The following is a 19,551-nucleotide window of genomic DNA, read 5'->3' as shown; positions in this document are numbered from 1 at the left end:
GGGGGAATAATCACTTCCCTCAATCTGCTGGCAATGCTCCTACTAATGCAGCTCAATATGCCGTTAGCATTCTTGGCAACAAGGCACACTCTTGACTCATATCCAGTTTCTTGCCCACTGTAATCCCCAGGTCCTTTTCTGTAGAACTACCGCTTCGCCAGTCGGTCCCCAGCCTGTAGCAGTGCCTGGGATTCTTCCGTCCTAAGTGCAGGACTCTGCACTTGTCCTTATTGAACCTCATCAGATTTATTTTGACCCAATCCTCCAATTTGTTTAGGAGACTCTGGACCCTATCTCTCCAGACCTACACTCCAGCATGTCTACCTCTCCCCTCATCTTAGTGTCATTCACAAACTTACTGAGGGTGCAATCTATCCTGTCATCCCAGATCATTAAAAAAGATGTTGAACAAAACTGTTCCCAGAACCGACCCCTGGGGCACTCTGCTTGATCCCAGCTGCCAACTAGACATCAAGCTGTTGATCACTACCCGTTGAGCCCAACGATCTAGCCAGCTTTCTATCCACTTTATAGTCCATTCATCCAATCCATACTTCTTTAACTTGCTGGCAAGAATACTGTGGGAGACCGTTATTAAAAGCTTTGCTGAAGTCAAAGTATATCACATCCACCACTTTTCCCATATCCACAGAGCCAGTTATCTCATAATAGAAGGCAATCAGGATGGTCAGGAATGACTTGCCCTTGATGAATTCATGTTGACTGTTCCTGATCACTTTCCTCTCCTCAAAGTGCTTCAGAATGATTCCTTGAGGACCTGCTCCATGATTTTTCTGAGGACTGAGATGAGGCGGACCAGATTCTCCTTCTTCCCTTTTTTAAATATGGGCATTATATTTGCCTTTTTCCAGTCATCCAGGACCTCCCCCAATCGCCACGAGTTTTCAAAGATAATGGCCAATGGCTCTGCAATCACATCAGCCAACTCCCTCAGCACCCTTGGATGCATTGCATATGGCCCCACAGACATGGGCATGTCCAGCTTTTCTAAATAGTCCTTAACCTATTCTTTCACCTGTGAGGGCTACTCACTTCCTCCCCATACTGTGCTGCCCAGTGCAGCCGATTGAGAGCTGACCTTGTCTGTGAAGACCGAGGCGCAAAAAACACTGAGTACTTCAGTTTTTTCCACATCATCTGTCACTAGGTTGCCTCCCCCATTCAGTAAAGGTCCCACACTTTCCATGACCACCTTCTTGTTGCTACTATACCTACAGAAACCCTTCTTGCTACCCTTCACATCCCTTGCTAGCTGCAACTCCAATTGTGCTTTGGCCTTTCTGATTACACCCCTGCATGCTGCAGCAATATTTTCATATGCCTCCCTAGTCATCTGTCCAAATTTCTACTTCTTGTAAGCATCCTTGTTGTGTTTAAGTTCACCAAAGATTTCGCTGTTAAGCCAATCTGGTCGCCTGCCATATTTGCTGTTCTTTCTGCACATCGGGATGGTTTGTTCCTGCGCCCTCAATAAGGCTTCTTTAAAATAAAGCCAGCTCTCCTGGACTCCTTTTCCCCTCATATTAGCCTCCCAGGGAATCCTGCCCATCAGTTCCTTGAGGGAGCCAAAGTCTGCTTTTCTGAAGTCCAGGGTCCATATTCTGCTGTTCTCCTTTCTTCCTTTTGTCAGGATCCTGAACTCGACCATCTCCTGGTCACTGCTGCCCAGGTTGCCACCCATTTCTACTTCCTCTACCAATTCTTCCATGTTTGTGAGAAGCAGATCAAGAGGAGCATGGCCCCTAGTTGGTTCCTCCAGCAATCACACCAGGAAGTTGTCCCTAACACTCTCCAAAAATGTCCTGCATTGTCTGTGCACTGCTGTATTGCTCTTTCAGCAGATGTCAGGTTGATTGAAGTCCCCCATGAAAATGAGGGCCTGTGATCCGGAAACTGCTGTGAGTTGTCCGAAGAAACCCTCATCTACCTCATCCTCCTGGTCTGACACCTACCACGACATCACCCTTGTTGCTTTTGTCCCTAAACTTACCCCAAAGACTCTCAACAGGCTTTTCTCCAGTTTTATACTGGAGCTCTGATTAATCATACTGTTCTCTTACACACAGTGCAACTCCTCCACCTTTTCTCCCCTGCTTGTCCTTCCTGAACAGTTTATATCCATCCATGACAGTGCTCCAGTCATGTGAGTTGCCAAACCAAGTCTCTGTTATTCCAATCACATCATAGTTCCTTGACTGTGCCAGGACTTCCAATTCTTTCTGCTTGTTTCCCAGGCTTCTTGCACTTGTGTACAGGCACTTAAGATAACTACCTGATTGCCTTGATTTCTCAGTATGAATCAGGAGGCCTCCCCTGTTGCACCCTCCTCCTTTTGTTTCCTCCCGGTATGCTACTTCCTCTCTTACCTCAGGGCTTAGGTCTCCATCCCCCAGTGAACCTAGTTTAAAGCTCTCCTCACTAGGTTAACAAGCCTGCTTGTGAAGATGCTCTTCCGTCTCTTCGTTAGGTGGATCACATCTCTTCCTAGCAATCCTTCTTTCTGGAACAACATCCCATGGTCAAAGAATCCAAAGCCCTCTCTCTGACACCACCTGCATAACCACATATTTACTTCCACAATTTACTTCCCTACCTGGGCCTTTTTCTTCAACAGGGAGGATGGACGAGAACACGACTTGTGCCTCAAACTCCTTTACCCTTCTTCCTAGAGCCACATAGTCTGCAGTGACCCGCTCAAGGTCATTCTTGGAAATGTCATTGGTGCCCATGTGAAGAAGTAAGAAGGGGTCCGAGGGCTTGATCAATCTTGGAAGCCACACTGTCACATTCTGAATTCTAGCTCCAGGCAAGCAGCACGCTTCTTGAGTCTGGTTGGCAGATGGATTACTCCATCCCCATTAGGAGGGAGTCCCTGACCACTACCATCCATCTCCTCCTCTTGGGAGTGGTGGTCGTGGAACCCCACATCCCTAGGACAATGCATCCCATGCCTTCTGGTCAATGGGGTCTCCTTCTGATCATGGCACAATTCAGTGCACTAAAGGACCAAAATGTGGGTAGCGCTGAAGGAAATAGAGGAAATACACTCCTCAAGAGACTGTACCCTGTCTCAAGCCATGAAACGAAAGCAAGAGTTAGCCTGTCTGATGATTAAATCAAATGACAGGGAATGACAGTAGTTGTTGTTGTTGAAGGATCTGAGGGAGCTCCATGAAAAATCCTTCAACAGTCTCAAGACCCAAGGAAAGAGAATTGAACTCCTAGAGGGTGACAAGGCAGCCCTCAAGAGGGGATTGAGTCCCAGGAAATGTCAGACAACACAGGACAGATGGGGTGAGGCAATGCCTCAAACCCCTGAAAGGGAAAGCTGCTAGGCAGGTGAGGAAGAAAGTCATTCCCAAAAAGGAGCTGAAGTATAAGAGGAAGGACTGAAACAGAGATTTTGGAAACAGCAGTACAAAACCCTAATCAAAGTGGAGCTAAAAAGAAGTCTAGCTTAAAGGTAAACTGGGACCCTTCAAGGGAGGAGAGTAAAAGTGATTCTCCAGTGGATAACATCACACATGAAGTGATGTGGATCCAAGAGGCTCAGAAATGGGCTCTCATAAGCTGTTTACTGAAGGCTGTAGGAAAAAAGATTATATTGGTAATAATCAGAAACTACAAGGGAGAATTAGGTTAGATGTAAGATAACCTTAACTCCAAAGGATGTGCCTGAAAATGTATCCTGGAAGGCTGTGTCTGAGAAGATCAAGAAGCAGCCTGACTCAGGTTTGCCAATGGTGAGATACTAATGCTGTTAATTATCTCTGATGCGATCAGAGGACTGGCCATACGAAATGTACAACTGGTTTTGAATTATGATGTACCAAAGACTATAGAGTTTGCCACACAACCAATGTAGGACTTTGGCGAACATGACTTGCAATATTGTCGTACTTCAGTGATGACAATAGAATAGTTAAAGGATTTGCAGACTTCCTTGTCAACAAGAAGGACCTCCCTGGCTGGAAGAAATGATTGCTAGGTGACCTATGTCAGCAGTCCTGGAGAAGGTGTTTAATAAGGTCACCCTAGTTGAGCCCATTTAGACATAGGCAAATACCGAATCTTGCCTTGGAAAGGGCAATGTTCATTTTTTAAAAGCGGGGGAAAATACTTCAAAGGGTAGCTGGCCCCTATGGGGTGGGGTTAAGGCACCCAGCTTACCTGTGATAGGATCTGCTAAGGAGAGTGACCCACCCCAGATGTACCTGCAGAGAGTTAATTGCCCAAGTATAGAATCATAGAATCATAGAATATCAGGGTTGGAAGGGACCCCAGAAGGTCATCTAGTCCAACCCCCTGCTCAAAGCAGGACCAAGTCCCAGTTAAATCATCCCAGCCAGGGCTTTGTCAAGCCTGACCTTAAAAACCTCTAAGGAAGGAGATTCTACCACCTCCCTAGGTAACGCATTCCAGTGTTTCACCACCCTCTTAGTGAAAAAGTTTTTCCTAATATCCAATCTAAACCTCCCCCATTGCAACTTGAGACCATTACTCCTCGTTCTGTCATCTGCTACCATTGAGAACAGTCTAGAGCCATCCTCTTTGAAACCCCCTTTCAGGTAGTTGAAAGCAGCTATCAAATCCCCCCTCATTCTTCTCTTCTGCAGACTAAACAATCCCAGCTCCCTCAGCCTCTCCTCATAAGTCATGTGCTCTAGACCCCTAATCATTTTCGTTGCCCTTCGTTGTACTCTTTCCAATTTATCCACATCCTTCCTGTAGTGTGGGGCCCAAAACTGGACACAGTACTCCAGATGAGGCCTCACCAGTGTCGAATAGAGGGGAACGATCACGTCCCTCGATCTGCTCGCTATGCCCCTACTTATACATCCCAAAATGCCATTGGCCTTCTTGGCAACAAGGGCACACTGCTGACTCATATCCAGCTTCTCGTCCACTGTCACCCCTAGGTCCTTTTCCGCAGAACTGCTGCCGAGCCATTCGGTCCCTAGTCTGTAGCGGTGCATTGGATTCTTCCATCCTAAGTGCAGGACCCTGCACTTATCCTTATTGAACCTCATTAGATTTCTTTTGGCCCAATCCTCCAATTTGTCTAGGTCCTTCTGTATCCTATCCCTCCCCTCCAGCGTATCTACCACTCCTCCCAGTTTAGTATCATCCGCAAATTTGCTGAGAGTGCAATCCACACCATCCTCCAGATCATTTATGAAGATATTGAACAAAACGGGCCCCAGGACCGACCCCTGGGGCACTCCACTTGACACCGGCTGCCAACTAGACATGGAGCCATTGATCACTACCCGTTGAGCCCGACAATCTAGCCAGCTTTCTACCCACCTTATAGTGCATTCATCCAGCCCATACTTCCTTAACTTGCTGACAAGAATGCTGTGGGAGACCGTGTCAAAAGCTTTGCTAAAGTCAAGAAACAATACATCCACTGCTTTCCCTTCATCCACAGAACCAGTAATCTCATCATAAAAGGCGATTAGATTAGTCAGGCATGACCTTCCCTTGGTGAATCCATGCTGACTGTTCCTGATCACTTTCCTCTCCTCTAAGTGCTTCAGGATTGATTCTTTGAGGACCTGCTCCATGATTTTTCCAGGGACTGAGGTGAGGCTGACTGGCCTGTAGTTCCCAGGATCCTCCTTCTTCCCTTTTTTAAAGATGGGCACTACATTAGCCTTTTTCCAGTCATCCGGGACTTCCCCCGTTCGCCACGAGTTTTCAAAGATAATGGCCAAGGGCTCTGCAATCACAGCCGCCAATTCCTTCAGCACTCTCGGATGCAATTCGTCCGGCCCCATGGACTTGTGCACGTCCAGCTTTTCTAAATAGTCCCTAACCACCTCTATCTCTACAGAGGGCTGGCCATCTCTTCCCCATTTTGTGATGCCCAGCACAGCAGTCTGGGAGCTGACCTTGTTAGTGAAAACAGAGGCAAAAAAAGCATTGAGTACATTAGCTTTTTCCACATCCTCTGTCACTAGCTTGCCTCCCTCATTCAGTAAGGGGCCCACACTTTCCTTGGCTTTCTTCTTGTTGCCAACATACCTGAAGAAACCCTTCTTGTTACTCTTGACATGTCTTGCTAGCTGCAGCTCCAGGTGCGATTTGGCCCTCCTGATATCTTTCCTACATGCCCGAGCAATATTTTTATACTCTTCCCTGGTCATATGTCCAACCTTCCACTTCTTGTAAGCTTCTTTTTTATGTTTAAGATCCGCTAGGATTTCACCATTAAGCCAAGCTGGTCGCCTGCCATATTTACTATTCTTTCGACTCATCGGGATGGTTTGTCCCTGTAACCTCAACAGGGATTCCTTGAAATACAGCCAGCTCTCCTGGACTCCCTTCCCTTTCATGTTAGTCCCCCAGGGGATCCTGGCCATCTGTTCCCTGAGGGAGTCAAAGTCTGCTTTCCTGAAGTCCAGGGTCCGTATCCTGCTGCTTACCTTTCTTCCCTGCGTCAGGATCCTGAACTCAACCAACTCATGGTCACTGCCTCCCAGATTCCCATCCACTTTTGCTTCCCCCACTAATTCTACCCGGTTTGTGAGCAGCAGGTCAAGAAAAGCGCTCCCCCTAGTTGGCTCCCCTAGCACTTGCACCAGGAAATTGTCCCCTACGCTTTCCAAAAACTTCCTGGATTGTCTATGCACCGCTGTATTGCTCTCCCAGCAGATATCAGGAAAATTAAAGTCACCCATGAGAATCAGGGCATGCGATCTAGTAGCTTCCGTGAGTTGCCGGAAGAAAGCCTCATCCACCTCATCCCCCTGGTCCGGTGGTCTATAGCAGACTCCCACCATGACATCACTCTTGTTGCACACACTTCTAAACTTAATCCAGAGACACTCAGGTTTTTCCACAGTTTCGTACTGGAGCTCTGAACAGTCATACTGCTCCCTTACATACAGTGCTACTCCCCCACCTTTTCTGCCCTGCCTGTCCTTCCTGAACAGTTTATAACCATCCATGACTGTACTCCAGTCATGTGAGTTATCCCACCAAGTCTCTGTTATTCCAATCACGTCATAATTCCTTGACATCACCAGGACCTCCAGTTCTCCCTGCTTGTTTCCAAGGCTTTGTGCATTTGTATATAAGCACTTGAGATAACCTGTTGATCGCCCCTCATTCCCAGTATGAGGCAGGAGCCCTCCCCTCACAGACATTCCTGCCTGTGCTTCCTCCCGGTATCCCGCTTTCCCACTTACCTCAGGGCTTTGGTCTCCTTCCCCCGGTGAACCTAGTTTAAAGCCCTCCTCACTAGGTTAGCCAGCCTGCTGGCAAAGATGTTCTTCCCTCTCTTCGTAAGATGGAGCCCGTCTCTGCCCAGCACTCCTCCTTCATGGAACACCATCCCATGGTCAAAGAATCCAAAGCCTTCTCTCCGACACCACCTGCGTAGCCATTCGTTGACCTCCACGATTCGACGGTCCCTACCCAGGCCTTTTCCTTCCACGGGGAGGATGGACGAGAACACCACTTGCGCCTCCAACTCCTTTATCCTTCTTCCCAGAGCCACGTAGTCCTCAGTGATCCGCTCAAGGTCATTCTTGGCAGTATCATTGGTGCCCACGTGGAGAAGCAGGAAGGGGTAGCGATCCGAGGGCTTGATGAGTCTCGGCAGTCTCTCCGTCACATCACGAATCTTAGCCCCTGGCAAGCAGCAGACTTCTCGGTTTTCCCGGTCAGGGCGGCAGATAGATGACTCAGTCCCCCGGAGGAGAGAGTCCCCGACCACCACCACCCGCCTGGGTGGTAGTAGCTGGGAAGCAGTTAATTAGGTAAGAAATACCTGGGCCTAATAAAGTCTCATCAGGGCTTAGTCAAGAAGCCAGGTCATAGGAAGCCCCTGAGGTAAGAGACTTCTCAGGGGAGTTGGTTAGGAAGCTATTCCAAGTGATGTCTACCTGGAAAGCAGAGGCTTATGGAGAGAGGAATAGGCAAAGGACAGGAACAGCCCCGGAGAACAAACTGAGTGTGGAACCTCCTTGGAAGCTACCAGTGATTTGCTCAACAAAGGGGAAAGAGTGGCAGCCAGCTGAAAACCCAGGAAAGGCCCAAGCTTCCAGCAGGAAATTCAGCCTGAGAGTACTCCGTGGCTAGAAAGGCAAGATATAAGATTGATTAAACCAGAGGTGGAGAGTTCCCAGTGGAGCAGCTGACTGAATGTTTTCATTTATGTTTTCCTTTTTCTGTTACAATAAATGAGACCATCAGAAGAGGTTGCTCCTTCATACTGGAAAGACCTGCTTGGTCTTATACCCAGATGGGGAGAAACTGAACCAGGGGCTCACCTGCGACACCATGCCTGACTGCAAGAGGGTGGGGAGCGCTTCCATCTCTGTACTACTTCATACACACATGGTCAGTGTTCATCAACCATTGGTCTTTCCATGTAGTGGGGCAATATTTAAGCATTTGTTGTTGGTTAAAGGCAATCTGTTCTGAGATCAACACCCAAAATTGGATCTTTCATAATTGTCTAACCTAAATATCATTCTGGTCTGGACTACCAGAATATGCAGCTCTTGAGCCACATACATTTTGTCATTAGTGGTTACTATTTTCTGAAATAGTGCAATTGAAAAGTTGTATCTAACATGTCTCACCTCACTGAGATGTATTCATATGTCACAAAATGTTGCAGCCTCCTCTCATATTTTAGATAAATAATTTCCAATCTGTTCTCTTCTCTGCCACAGACTGTAATGTTCAAATCTGCCTAAAGATTTCAGATGGTCATTTCCCATTTGAAAGCTCCTTGGCACCTTTGAAAATCTCAGACACAGTGTTAAAAGTTGTTAAAAGAAAACTATCAATTTCACTTGTGACAGAAATCTGAAGTTTCAAAGATGATGCTTAATTAATTTTCATATGTTTCTGAGTTTGTTTATACAGAGTGGGGCTCTTTATAACTTTAAAATTTGATGGTGCTAGTGTGAGGAAAATGGGTACATTCTATCTTTACATACCATGAAGCATACAAAAGCATTATTGAACTGTATCTTTTTTAACAAACCAAGATTTTTTTATGGTGCCGATAATCCTCCATTTTCCTAATCTCCAAAATGCTCCTGAATACTAGTGTTTGCACTGGATCTTGTACTTCTGCAAATACCGTATATATGGGAAAATACATGTATCAACTCTCTCCTAGTGGCTCCGGTTCTAGAGAGGTTACAATGTGCCAGTTATTTCATCTAAAGGCTGGAATAATAACTCCAGAACACAGATTTCACATCAAATGTCAAAATGTATAGTGAATACTTTTCTGCAAAACTGAAATATTAAAATATCAAAATGCTCCCTGATAAAGTTAGAGAGACAAGGTGGGTGAGTTAATATCTTTTATTGGAGCAACTTCTGTTGGTGAGAGAGACAAGCTTTTGAGCCACACAGAGCTTGTCCCTCTCACCAACAGAAGTTGGTCCAATAGAAGATATTACTTCACATCTATCTTGTCTCTCTAACATCCTGGGACTGACATGGCTGCAACTACACTGCATACAACCCAGATAAAGTTGGTATGCTATGTTATTTTTATACAAAAATGTTCTTATTGAATTAATAGCTAATGACAAAAAGTGCTTTACAAATGAAAATCCTATTTCATAATCTGTACCAGTTCTGTTCGCATTGAGTGGGCAGTCACTCCATGGCAATGGCTCCTGGAAAGAGTTGAAGAAATACCACATCACCCAGGCAATGATAGTGTTATAGTATAAACCCACCAGGAAGGATACAAGCATTGCTGCTATACCTGGAAAAAAAAGGAAAAGATTATAATATGCAGCTTTTAGGTTTTTTTAAAGGAATGTTAAAATATATCAACAAAAATATAAGACATAAAACTAAGCCACCAGACTGATCTCAGTCAATTATATGAATGCTGTGAAAATTTGTATCTTGACAATGTAAATTAATAGGTTTTTTTAATGGATATAGATGAGCACAACAATTCTTGTATTCTAGACACAAAGTAACACATATATATACAACCTCTTCATATAAACAACATTAGGGTTACAAAGGCAACTGTACATTTGGCATTCCCTAACTTTTGAATGCTTGACTTTGTAATCTTAACATTCTTTTAACATAAACTTAGGGTTTTATAAATGTAATTTTCTAGCAAGCAAACAAAAAACAAATTCCATTATTTTTTAATCATCTTGATCCCACATGGGTAATCAGCAGGCTTGAGACATTTAGCTAGACAGCACAGTCTTCTGTCACTCAACCTAATGGAGAACTTTTAGCAGAAGTAGGCTGTTATCTTCTATGCGGTCTAGCTTGTAGGGGAGGTAAGATACTCATTTAGGTTTACAGGTATTCGCTAGACAGCAGAAGAATGTTGAGACTTGGGTATCCTGGGTTTAATTACATGTTCTGGAGGTGCATGTGCTCTAATGGTTATAAAACTTCTGTCCCTGACCCCAAGTTCCTTCCTACCTCCCTCTGCTGTTATACCATTCCCAACCTAGTCTATTTGTTTATGTCCCTGTCTTCCCCTCTGCTCCTCACCCCCTCTGCATTTGAGTTCAAGAACATACTTCTCTTCCTTCATGCTGCTGGCTCAGCAGGGAGAGCACTGAGATCACAGGAAAGAGCGAGTCTCCCTGATCTCAGTTCTGGTGATTGATGCCACATTGGCCCTGGGCAGCTGAGAGCAGCATTTCCAGGGAAAATCATGGGGACAGTGGGGCTTCTTAAAATCATTTCATTATGATTTCTGAGATCAAAATTATATCTTTTCCCCTGCACTCATTCTGTGAGAGAGCTGACTATTATAGCTGAAATTTTCCAAAAAAAATTCAGTCTGAGGCAGACACCTGGCATGAAAGCTACCAACTGTGCATGTAACAACAAACACTAAAAAATGGCAGCATCGTATGTTGCATTTTCACCAAACACTTGTTTAACCCTCTTTATCACCCAAAGATAATTAAGGAGTAGATTGTGATTCCGACTATATATCCATTCAGGGGAGTAACCCCCAGCTCACACTCCCACTTGAGCCATCTGGACCTTGGGTATAGGTGAGTAGTAGTAAGCAAAGTTATTTCCTTGTTTATTCTCTGCTCTAGAGTAGATGGGCAATGACTGGGTGGGAAATGGACAGAGTGGTTGGAGCCTGGGTTCTGACCCCCACCTTGCTGGTAAGAGTAGCTGAGCCAATGCTGATGTGGTTAGATGTTGATAGATGTTTGGCTGAATGTATGTGTTCCCCCTGTGTGCTGCCCAAGCCCTGCGCAGTCAGCTGGCATGGCAGACCTCGAGCAAACCACCCAATGACCACAAGATATGGTAAGAGACAAAGGCAGCCAGCCAGGTTTATTATCAACGAAGCATGGTACTAGTATCCTGCAGACTCTACTGAACCACTAATAAATGTATGCCCTTAACAATGGACCAGCTCAGTAAATGGCGGGACTTTCCATTCCTCCTCAGGCCAGACAAAGATAGTCCCTCTGAGATACATCTTTATACCCTGATACAAACAAGTTAGTACTCCCCCTTTGACATAGTTGGTTACTGCCCCGATCTGGCTAGTAATCACCTTGTACATGTTGGTTCAATCAAAATATCTCTATTTTGTATTGTCATCATGACCTTATCTTTTAGGAGGGGTCAGTGTGTCCCTGTTATCCCTTGGGGAATGTTTTTGTATCATCCTTGATATCGGGATGTGTTTGCGTAAATACTCTGTGCTTAGCACTTCTTAAGAATGTGCATTTCTGCAATATTAGCCCTGTTCTTGCAAGATTCTATGAGCAGGTCCTGCCTCATACCAGGCCTCTAATACAAGGGTTTATGTCTCAAGATCTCTTCCTACTACAGCAGAATGGGGTAGAAATTTAATGATGGTACGCAGGATAGCATTAATTTTTCTACCCCCCTCTCCCCCCCCGCCCTGGGAGCAAGGAGGAAACAGGGGAGAAAAATTTCCAGGTCTCTGAGTCTCTATACTTCCTGAAGCTACTCCCGGAGTAAGGCAGTTTATGCACCACCACTGGCTCAGGCCTAAAGATTTTGCCTGAAGACAAAAATCTAGCCCTACACATTGAAAACATAGGGCCAGATTCAGATAATCTTACTCACTTTGACTAATACCTTACTCCACAAGTGGGCTCTCTGACGTCAAACTAAAGTAAGAGAATCATTTGGCATTAAGGAAATTAAACAAATTTTTAAAATAAAATTATAACTTTTAACAGGATCTGAACTCAGTACTTTTTATATAAAACAAATATTTTAAGTAACTAAACTAAACTGATTTTTATTACTATCCATTGGAATGTCAAGATCCAGTGTTTAACGCATGCTGGGCATATGCAGCTTTAGAATACATTCTTCCCTTGGTGAGCATGCAACTCTCATTAGCAGAGATGTATCTCTGCAATAGTTTAGAAGGATAATTTTGTACTCCACTTAGCTGTACTGACAGCAGGAAGAAATGAGTTTTTACAAAAATTAAAGATATGGTATTGAAGTGACTTTAGTGACTGTGATGTATCCCATACTGACAGCCCTGAGAACTAGAAGCCTCTTCCTGGAGGACAGGTACAGCATGGATAACAGCCGTAGTACAAGCTTCCTCACCAATGTGGCTTACCAACATTTTTGACAGAATTATTCATTCAGCCCAGAAACTAACTCCACAAATTCAATCTTTGGCTTCTGGTGAGACTACCAGCATGGGTGCAGAATAATCCAACTATAAGTGTTTTTTGTGGGTCCACTAGTATCCACGTTGACTCCACAGAATTACTAGGTCATCAGATAGCTGCCAGATAGTAATTAGTGACTAGTGATTAGAGATCACTACTGACCTGGGCTAGATTCAAACCAGTTACCTACAGATAAAAGGCTTCTCTGTATTTATTACCCAGCCTTGAAGCTGGAAATATCATTACAAAGTTATTCATCATGTAAAAAGTCACCATCTATAAAATGTGAAGATTTACCTGTGGATTGTATCTCACTGTAAACATGTACTACTAGTGAGAAATGAGCATACTAATGCACTCATAAAAAGTAACATATGTCCCTAAATCTTCAGATTGTTGTAGAAGGTTTGCATTTATTTGCAGTTATTTTGTTCATGGCAGGTTTTGAGCTAGACTTTTTAGCCACAGTCCTGAGCAATGGATGGTACATAATCTGCACCAGCCAAGGAGTCACTGTACATAACAGATAACTTTCTGGGATGTAGAAATTTGCTGCCAGTATAGGCTAACAGCAAATTATGATAGCCCTGCACTGGCTCATCTGAGAAGCAGGAGTGCAGTACTCTTGTACACCCAGACCAAAGTGCCCAGTAGCATGCACAGAGATCTTACCATCCCTTAAACTCTGTGCATGGTCCAAGTCGCAATGTAGCCTTTTGATTTAAAAAAAGTGGGGACCTTTCTGAAGACATCCAGAATATTTCTCAATGAGAATTAGGCCCTATATTTTAATGCTCTTTGACTGCACTATTTAGAGGATGTCTCTTGCAGGAAGTTTACCAAGATATATCTGTTGAAAGCAGATTGCTTTCCTTTTCAGCGGGGGAGGGATAGCTCAGTGGTTTGAGCATTGGCCTGCTAAATCCAGGGGTGTAAATTCAATCCTTGAGGGGGCCATTTAGGAATCTGGGGCAAAAATTGGGGATTGGTCCTGCTTTGAGCAGGGGGTTGGACTAGATGATCTCCTGAGGTCCTTTCTAACCCTGATATTCTATGATTCATTATTTCAAACAAACAAGAAAATGTTGACATTGTAGACCCAGCACCTAAAATGACTTTTTGTTTTAAATTTGTGACCAGCTAGGGAGTTTGCTTGGCTTTTAATAAAAGTTTTTTTCTGGGTCATTAGGGCAAGTGTGGAATGGCTGTAGGAATGAGATGACTGGGACTGACATTTGTGTTGATGTGACTTCTGGAGGATGTTGACATTCTCACTGATTATGAAATGGGAAATGTACAGAATAATAAAGAATATTGCACTTCTAGGAGGATTTGGAAAATGTTCATTCCAGCTCTTTACCACCAATAGGGACTACTATTGGGAGGCTATGACTTTAAACAGGGAGCCACCTCAGCCACTTTGCCCCTACAGCTGGACCTGAAGCTGGCACCACTTACAATCACACTCATGGAAACTCTGCCTTTAACCAGGGCCAGCTGGGCCTCAGCACCTGGGCTGAGATCATACCTTCACACTTCTGGGTTCATTTGCTCAATATTGTCATGTTTGTGTTTTAATGGGATGAGTGTAAAGTGGTGCTGATAGTGGATTAATGGTGTTGAGAGATTTAGACAGGGAGAAGGAGTGAGTTATGGTTAAAGTGAAAAGAAAAGGAGTACTTGTGGCACCTTAGAGACTAACAAATTTATTAGAGCATAAGCTTTCGTGAGCTACAGCTCACTTCATCGGATGCATTTGGTGGAAAAAACAGAGGGCAGATTGATATACACACACAGAGAACATGAAACAATGGGTTTATCATACACACTGTAAGGAGAGTGATCACTTAAGATAAGCCATCACCAGCAGCGGGGGGGGAAAGGAGAAAAACCTTTCATGGTGACATGCAAGGTAGGCTATTTCCAGCAGTTAACAAGAATATCTGAGGAACAGTGGGGGGTGGGGTTGGGTGGGGGGGGGGAGAAATAACATGGGGAAATAGTTTTACTTTGTGTAATGACTCATCCATTCCCAGTCTCTATTCAAGCCTAAATTAATTGTATCCAGTTTGCAAATTAATTCCAATTCAGCAGTCTCTCGTTGGAGTCTGTTTTTGAAGCTTTTTTGTTGAAGTATAGCCACTCTTAGGTCCGTAATCGAGTGACCAGAGAGATTGAAGTGTTCTCCAACTGGTTTTTGAATGTTATAATTCTTGACGTCTGATTTGTGTCCATTCATTCTTTTACATAGAGACTGTCCAGTTTGACCAATGTACATGGCAGAGGGGCATTGCTGGCACATGATGGCATATATCACATTGGTAGATGCGCAGGTGAATGAGCCTCTGATAGTGTGGCTGATGTGATTAGGCCCTATGATGGTGTCCCCTGAATAGACATGTGGACACAGTTGGCAACGGGCTTTGTTGCAAGGATAGGTTCCTGGGTTGGTGGTTCTGTTGTGTGGTGTGTGGTTGCTGGTGAGTATTTGCTTCAGATTGGGGGGCTGTCTGTAAGCAAGGACTGGCCTGTCTCCCAAGATCTGTGAGAGTGATGGGTTGTCCTTCAGGATAGATTGTATATCCTTGATGATACGTTGGAGAGGTTTTAGTTGGGGGCTGAAGGTGATGGCCAGTGGCGTTCTGTTCTTTTCTTTGTTGGGCCTGTCCTGTAGTAGGTGACTTCTGGGTACTCTTCTGGCTCTGTCAATCTGTTTCTTCACTTCAGCAGGTGGATATTGTAGTTGTAGGAATGCATGATAGAGATCTTGTAGGTGTTTGTCTCTGTCTGAGGGGTTGGAGCAAATGCGGTTATATCGTAGAGCTTGGCTGTAGACAATGGATCAAGTGGTATGATCTGGATGAAAGCTGGAGGCATGTAGGTAGGAATAGCGGTCAGTAGATTTCCAATATAGGGTGGTGTTTATGTGACCATCGCTTATTAGCACCGTAGTGTCCAGGAAGTGGATCTCTTGTGTGGACTGGTCCAGGCTGTGGTTGATGGTGGGATGGAAATTGTTGAAATCATGGTGGAATTCCTCAAGGACTTCTTTTCCATGGGTCCAGATGATGAAGATGTCATCAATGTAGCGCAAGTAGAGTAGGGGCATTAGGAGACGAGAGCTGAGGAAGCGTTGTTCTAAGTCAGCCATAAATATGTTGGCATACTGTGGGGCCATGCGGGTACCCATCGCAGTGCCGCTGACTTGAAGGTATACATTGTCCCCAAATGTGAAATAGTTATGGGTGAGGACAAAGTCACAAAATTCAGCCACCAGCTTAGCCGTGACATTATCGGGGATACTGTTCCTGACGGCTTGTAGCCCATCTTTGTGTGGAATGTTGGTGTAGAGGGCTTCTACATCCATAGTGGCTAGGATGGTGTTTTTAAGAAGATCACCAATGGACTGTAGTTTCCTCAGGAAGTCAGTGGTGTCTTGAAGATAGCTGGGAGTGCTGGTAACGTAGGGCCTGAGGAGGGAGTCTACATAGCCAGACAATCCTGCTGTCAGGGTGCCAATGCCTGAGATGATGGGGCGTCCAGGATTTCCAGGTTTATGGATCTTGGGTAGCAGATAGAATACCCCAGGTTGGGGTTCTAGGTGTGTGTGTGTGTGCAGATTTGTTCTTGTGCTTTTTCAGGGAGTTTCTTGAGCAAATGCTGTAGTTTCTTTTGGTAACTCTCAGTGGGATCAGAGGGTAATGGCTTGTAGAAAGTGGTGTTGGAGAGCTGCCTAGTAGCCTCTTGTTCGATTGTCTGGCTATTTAGACTCCCCCCACCCCACCCCCCACTGTTCCTCAGATATTCTTGTTAACTGCTGGAAATAGCCTACCTTGCTTGTCACCATGAAAAGTTTTCCTCCTTTCCCCCCCCTGCTGCTGGTGATGGCTTATCTTAAGTGATCACTCTCCTTACAGTGTGTATGATAAACCCATTGTTTCATGTTCTCTGTGTGTGTATATCAATCTGCCCTCTGTTTTTTCCACCAAATGTATCCGATGAAGTGAGCTGTAGCTCACGAAAGCTTATGCTCTAATAAATTTGTTAGTCTCTAAGGTGCCACAAGTACTCCTTTTCTTTTTGCGAATACAGACTAACACGGCTGCTACTCTGAAACCCATGGTTAAAGTGGTTTCTCTTTTTGTGGTGAGAGGCCAGCAAAGGAAAAATCATTTAAAGAATCCCCCGGTGAGAGTGTGCCTCTGGACTAGTCTCTGTGACAAACTGATTATAGGTAACAGTAGGATTAGAAATGTGAGCAGTTTGTGGTGTGAGAGGCTTGGAGTGTAACACTGAAAGTAGCCACTCTTTTTGAGTGTCAGAGTTTGACTGTTGATAGGGGCAGATTGAAAGGATTTGTACCATTGCGTGACCTTTGGGGTTAGAGGACAGTCTTGAATTCTTCTCTCTGCCACTTCCAGAACAGAGACCATGGGAGCTGGTGGAATTTTGATTTCCTTCTTCATCTAGCCACAATAGAAGGGTGGCTAATGAGAGAAGAAAGACATAATTGGTACAGAAAATGGGGGAATCTTGTTTTGAGAGGAACAGAACACTAGGGTGTGAGACAGCTAGTTGGTGTGAATCAGTGGGTGAATGGTTTAGAAAGGAGTTTGATTATGGCTTTGCAGCCAGCCTTAAGGATCACTTTTTGGGAACTCAGCTGCATCCTTTCAATGGTCACTATTAAGTTGCCAAAAGGGTGATAGTGTCGCCATATGCAGGGAATATGGAGTCCGAAGGAGGTGGGAAAAAGAGGAGAAGGTGGTATCGCTGTGAGGGCTTGGGCTTTTTGATCCTGAGGTGACTGATCAGGCTATAAAAATAAGACATTTGAAAGACAAAGGTGTAAACCAGGAATGAGATGTTTAATCTTAGCAGTGAGTGAAACCAACAGAACTATTTATCAGGTTTATGAGTTTTCATGAAACAAGGATCATAATGATTAACACAGAGACTTGAGGGAACAAGGGCCTCATCACCTTTACTAGAGTTTTAGCTACTAGTATTTACTGAGGTACTAGAGGCAATGAGAGAACTTTGTGCCATCACCTGTGCTTTGGACTTATGCTCATCTGAGATGTTGAAGGTCAGGGGGAAGTACTGGGTCATTTTCTGGTGGAGACTAAAGACAGTAGCCTACCTATTGCTTTCAAGGAGTATTAGTGCAGCCTCTCCAAGAGGTCAGCACTTGTTCATGACAATCAGTCCACTTTTTCCATTTTTCAGTAAGATTGTGCATAAGGCTATAGTGAGATCACTCCTCACAGTATCTGGGTGTACTGGATCTCCTTACTCCTTATCAATCAGGGTAGAGACCAGGTTTTAACACAGAAACTATACAGGTCATGCTGGTCAGTGAGCTTCTCCTGGTGATGGATGAAGATCAGATAACCATGCTGGTATTATTAGATCTCTCCACTGCCTTCAATACCATTGATCACAAGGCATTGTTCACTTGTCTACAGACCTTTTCAGAAGTGAACGAGGCTGCTCTTCAGTGGGTTCATTATTTTCTCAGAGATCTCACTGGATAGTTGTGGACAATTGCTCCTCTTCCTGAAGAGCTCTCAAAAGTGGGGTGCCACAGGAAGTCCCTCTGTTACCCCTCCTGTTCTATGTGTATACAAGGCTGTGTGGAGCAGTAATAAGGAGGCATAAGGTTCAGTGTTTTCATTATGCTGACCACATCCAATTGTGTCTCTATCTCATCCATCACACAGAAAGCCATTCAGTGCCTCAGACAGCATTTATCTGAGATTGGGGTATGGATGAGATTGAGCTGTCTGAAACGTAACACAGATAAGACTAAGGTGAGGAGGGGGTTTGGGAGAAGCAGCTAGGAGAGATGGGAGAGGTAATATCAGACCCTCTGACAGAGAGAGAGTGTGTCCACCTTTAGTTATCATGGGTCACAACTGAAAGGTAATTTTGGACCCCCCAGCTGCTGTTAGGGGATTATATTACAGGAATAACCAAGTCAGCTTTTTACCATTGACACCTGGCCAAAAAGTTGCCACCTTTCCTTTCAGATGCAGACTGTGCCACTATTTGTTCATTGGTCACCTCAAGATTAGACCAATGCAATGAGCTCCACATGGGGCTAAACCTTAAAACTGTTTGGAGATGGAAGATAGTGCAGAATGCTGAAGTTCACTAAGTAGGGCATCTCATTGGGAACACACCACCTCAGTGCTCCAGGATCTGCCTATTGGTTTCTGATGGAGTCTAAGTTGTTGGCCATGACCTATAGAGCCCTAAATGGGTTGAGTCATGCCTAGCTGAGACTTCCTGCGTCCCCATGCCATACTGCCACAGCTGAGGTCAATAATGATTTTTCCCCCATTGTGATTAAACAGAGGAGGCTGCCAGCAGGAAATTATTTGTGAGTGGCTCTGGTACACTAGAATTTACCCCTCCCCAACAATGTCACCTGAAAGTGAGAACAGGCATTCACACAGCACTGTTGTAGCCGACATTTCAAAGTATTTACATGTCAGATATGTAAACATTTGTATGCCCCTTCATGCTTCAACCATCATTCCAGCGGACACACGGTCTATGCTGATGACAGGTTCTGCTCAATAATGATCCAGAGCATAGTGGACCGATGCATGCTCATTTTCATCATCTGAGACAGATGCCACCAGCAGAAAGGTCGATTTTCTTTCTTGGTGGTTTGGGTTCTGTAGTTTCCACATCTGAGTGTTGCTTTTATAATGTTTCTGAAAGCATGCTTCACACCTTGTCCCTCTCAGATTTTGGAAGGCACTTCAGATTCTTAAACCTTGGGTCTATTTTTAGCTATTTTTAGAAATCTCACATTGATACTGTGAAAGGGTTAGGCCAGATGACTACAGGATTAAGCAGGTCC

The 19,551-nt window shown here is 44.6% G+C and overlaps 1 protein-coding gene across 1 annotated transcript in view; it reads right to left on the bottom strand.

Annotated features, from left to right (window-relative positions):
* SLC6A19 (solute carrier family 6 member 19) overlaps nt 1–19,551 on the bottom strand; it is a 92,900-nt gene that overhangs the window by 47,341 nt on the left and 26,008 nt on the right. The window contains exon 3 of the mRNA XM_038391072.2: nt 9,629–9,766. Coding sequence (XP_038247000.1) covers nt 9,629–9,766 — 138 coding nt within the window. The remainder of the gene's footprint in view (nt 1–9,628; nt 9,767–19,551) is intronic.

Source organism: Dermochelys coriacea, chromosome 2 (genome assembly GCF_009764565.3).
Source record: "Dermochelys coriacea isolate rDerCor1 chromosome 2, rDerCor1.pri.v4, whole genome shotgun sequence".
NCBI lineage: Eukaryota > Metazoa > Chordata > Testudines > Dermochelyidae > Dermochelys > Dermochelys coriacea.
This window is presented reverse-complemented; position numbering and strand designations above follow the sequence as displayed.